The following is a 3,770-nucleotide window of genomic DNA, read 5'->3' on the forward strand; positions in this document are numbered from 1 at the left end:
GCCCCGGGCGACGCTGACTATGGCCATGTGAGGGGGGTCGGCTGGGTGTCAATCATCGGGCGGAGCAGCGAGCATGTGGTCTCAAGGGGACCCAGGCGGGTGAGAGGAGGGGGGGGGGGGGATCGACTCAAGGCGCGAGTCACATACTCTCAAGGATCAGCACCTTCAGGGTGCTGATGCGGGGAAGAAGCACTGAGGAGGGACGCTCATCCTTGGTGGAGAGACCTGCATGGTTGTGTGCATGTGCACGCACAGCCCGCGGCCGAAGGGACGGTAAGATGGTGCCGCGGCAGTCAGTAGACGCCATCAGGGCGAGTCAGGGGCGGCAGCGGGGCAAGGGCAGGGGGGGGGGGGGGGGGGGGGGCGGGGGGGTGGTTCGACACACGCAGGCAAATCAGATCTTGCAGTATGGTCTCCAAGTTCCGAACGCTCTTTGAGGCCATCGTCGGGCTGTCAACTTGCGAGTCTGGGTATGGGCAAGAGAAGCGGAGCAGCGGAAATGTCAGCCGTGGAAACACGCGCAAAAAGGCCACCGAGCAAACCCGGCACAATGGCCATCCACATACACTGAATGTGCAGGCTGGCCAGACGAATGGGGGCATACGGCGCGAAGGGGGTGATGAAGGGGACCAGGGAGGCTGCGAGGCCGGGGTGCATCCACATGTGTGTGCGTGAGAGGGGGAGAGAGAGAGAGAGAGGGAGAGAGTGGATGTGCGAGTGCCTCTGTGAGTGACTGCATGTGTGTGCGTCTCGGTGCATGGATGATTGCGTGGGCCCATGCGCGGTCCGGTGTTCGAGGGGATGTGTTCACGGGCGGGCACGTGTGGGCCAGGGGACATACAGCACATGTTTAGATGCCGCAAATGCGGAGACTCATAATCGGCGCGGAATTGAGTCAGAGCGTCGGACAGAGGCATGGGGAAGAAGGAGTGATCCGCCCACTCGGGGCAGCCAAGCATGTCGAAGGCCGGGATCTGTGCCTGGACCTGGGCAAAGGGCACCGTCGGCTGGGGCATGATGTGCACTTTGTTCTTGGCAGTATAGATGCGTAGCCCTGGGGCCATGGAGGTGGTGGCGGCGGTGGCCGGCGAGCAAGTCAAAGTAGAAGCATGTCAGCGGCCGGGCAGCGGCAAGCCAGGCAGGTGGTGGCCAGGGTGCGCACTCTTCATCGACAGGCCCATGAGGTTGTGGAAGGAGTAGAGGTAGCCCAGGAGCATGTTGATGGCATTATCGGAGATGGTGTTGGCTGAAGTCCGGCCAGGGGGAGGGGGGACATGAGTGTCGGAGGGGGAGGTGAGACCCGGTCCAGGGGGGGCGGCCAGGCGGGGAGGAAAAAGAGCGGCAAACAGGAGGCTGGCAAGGTGACAAGGCCCCATGTGCATGGGGGGGGGGGAGGAGCGGGGGGGACGCACAGTTGATGCACAAGTATCGCCGATAGGGCCCCTGGTGGATGCTCTTGAAGAGCTCACCCCAGTCTTTGGCCAAAGTACTGACGTCTGACGCCGGGCACGCGGCAGGGGCACACAGAAGGTGAGCATCCAATCGACATCAGATGGCAAGGTCGGCGGGCAGGCATCGCCTGGCCTCCTCCGTCCCGGGCCCTTGCCGCAAAGGCACACGTACCATTGAGTTTGAGGAAGAGAAGCGCCGGATTGCTTTTCAGCGGTTGCCTGAGAAAGTTGAAGCTGCCGAAGCAGTTGCCTGCATGGCGAGAGTGGGGGCCGGTCAGCACAAGCATCCGGGGCCGGGGCCACATGACAAGCGGCGGGCTGGCACCGGGACACAACGCACCGGACAGATCGACCGAAGTGAGACCCGGTGACATGAGGATCGTCGTGAGTAGGGATGCCTGGGCGCAGGACACAATGAGGCTGGCTGTGGACGAGGACACCAGATGTCAGACACATGCGGGGTAGAAAGCAAGTCTCCACACGGGCGAGCTTGCAACAACATCAACAGCAGCAGCAGCAGCGGCAACAGCAACAGCAGCAGCAGCAGCAGCGGCAGCAGCAGCAGCGGCAACAGCAACAGCAGCAGCGGCAACAGCAACAGCAGCAGCGGCAACAGCAGCGGCGGCGGCAGCAGCAGCAGCGGTAACAGCAGCAGCAGCAGCAGCAGCAACGGCAACAGCAGCAGCAACAGCACACGTACACTTCATGGAAAGGTGCTTGACGGAGGTCGCACGCTCTTGGAAAATGGATGCCAGTGCCTTGAGGTAGGGTGTGCTATTCTTCTGCATCGGCTTGCAGTCTACGCACGCGGCGTCGCCACGGGACGGCGGTTGTCAGGGTCGCCGGGGAACAAATGACCAGCCAATTCATGCATGAGCGAGTGAAGGGACAGGACCGGTGCAGGGACCGAAGACGCACTGTCGAGATAGATGCTGACGAGGTTGGGGAAGAACCGGCTGGCGATGGACGGGGGGATGGAGGTGGCTGGATCGAAAGCACCCCCCTCGAAGGGGTGCTCCCTGTCCTCCAGCACATGATGCGGGGTGACCCGCCGGTCTGAGGGGGAGGGATGTCTCGTGTCAAGGGCCGGCACTTGCATCAGGGGGGAGGGAGGAGCAGCAAGGAGGGCCGTCGTCCGAGGACGAAGCGCAACTGCACGGGGCGTACTGTAGATAAGATGCAAGCGCCGGGGGAAGATACTCTCCGGGGGGAGAAAGATGTGGACATCGTCAACCGGACAGAAGAAAACCTGACCTGCAGGTGGGGGGGGGGGGGGGGGACAAGGAGCCCGGCGAGCGGTCCGATTGTGAGCAGAGGAGTCCACCGGGAAGGGGGGGGGGGGGCTTTTTTTGACGAGCGATGGATGGATGCGTACTGGAGATGCTCAGGTCCGGCTCGAAGGGGTCCTGAAATGCAGGCACGTTGGCCATGGCGATCTGCCGGGGTTCGGTGGTGTGCGATCCCGTCCTGTTGGTGTGGCTGTTTGTCCTCCGGGCGCCCGTTTGCTATGTCTACCTTTAGATCCTTAGCCAGCGGCGGCGGGCCGAAGGAGAGAGAGAGAGAGAGGCAGAGAGCTGGAGTTCCGGAGGTGCAAGTAGGGAGATGCGAGGAGGAGGTGCGTGGCGCAGGGGTCGCGGTGTATGTGGGTTATGGCCGGGTGGGGGGCGAGGGCGAGGGCGAGGGCCGGATGATCGACTATGCGGGGAGGGGGGGGGATGACAAATGCGCATGTGCTTGGTACGTGCGGGTGATGTTTATATTAATACATCCGTGTGTGTGTGTGTGTGTGTCCAGAGGGATCCTCTGGAGGAACGGAGGCCACATGCCGGGGAGCCACGCGATAGGGGGCGGGACGGCCACCGACCGAGGCGACTCTCGGGCGGGAGACGCCTCTTCCCCGGGAGATCTGTTTCGCGGGGACGACCCCTTCTGCCTTTGCGCCCCGCTGCGCGGCTCTGCGCAGGGGAGCTCCCGGAGGCCTCCCAACGTGTGCTCTTCCGATCTGGGACGGCCACCGACCGAGGCGACTCTCGGGCGGGAGACGCCTCTTCCCCGGGAGATCTGTTTCGCGGGGACGACCCCTTCTGCCTTTGCGCCCCGCTGCGCGGCTCTGCGCAGGGGAGCTCCCGGAGGCCTCCCAGCGGGGGGGCGGTCCGGCAAAAAGCCCTGGAAGGCCCGAGGCCTGGGAAGGTGCCAATTCTTTGCCCGAGGTTCCCACACTGCCTGGGCCAGTGCGTGGGGATTCGACGTCATCGGGCACACCCTGACAGCCGTGGGCCCGCGCCCCGGGGCGGGGAGACACGACGGTGGCGGCGTTGA

The 3,770-nt window shown here is 63.9% G+C and overlaps 1 protein-coding gene across 1 annotated transcript in view; it reads right to left on the bottom strand.

Moving 5' to 3' along the window:
• The window catches only part of H696_04718 (hypothetical protein), a 4,837-nt gene extending 1,684 nt beyond the window's left edge, over positions 1–3,153 (bottom strand). Inside the window, exons 1-12 of the mRNA XM_009498581.1 lie at positions 2,827–3,153; positions 2,619–2,705; positions 2,370–2,507; positions 2,152–2,250; positions 1,792–1,875; positions 1,624–1,701; positions 1,413–1,496; positions 1,163–1,246; positions 842–1,054; positions 567–638; positions 386–466; positions 148–225 (exon numbers count right to left, since the gene is read on the bottom strand). Coding sequence (XP_009496856.1) covers positions 148–225; positions 386–466; positions 567–638; positions 842–1,054; positions 1,163–1,246; positions 1,413–1,496; positions 1,624–1,701; positions 1,792–1,875; positions 2,152–2,250; positions 2,370–2,507; positions 2,619–2,705; positions 2,827–2,881 — 1,153 coding nt within the window. The 5' untranslated portion in view covers positions 2,882–3,153. The remainder of the gene's footprint in view (positions 1–147; positions 226–385; positions 467–566; positions 639–841; positions 1,055–1,162; positions 1,247–1,412; positions 1,497–1,623; positions 1,702–1,791; positions 1,876–2,151; positions 2,251–2,369; positions 2,508–2,618; positions 2,706–2,826) is intronic.
• Positions 3,154–3,770: the final 617 nt, after the last annotated feature.

This window comes from Fonticula alba (assembly GCF_000388065.1).
Source record: "Fonticula alba strain ATCC 38817 unplaced genomic scaffold supercont2.8, whole genome shotgun sequence".
Classification (NCBI taxonomy): domain Eukaryota; order Rotosphaerida; family Fonticulaceae; genus Fonticula; species Fonticula alba.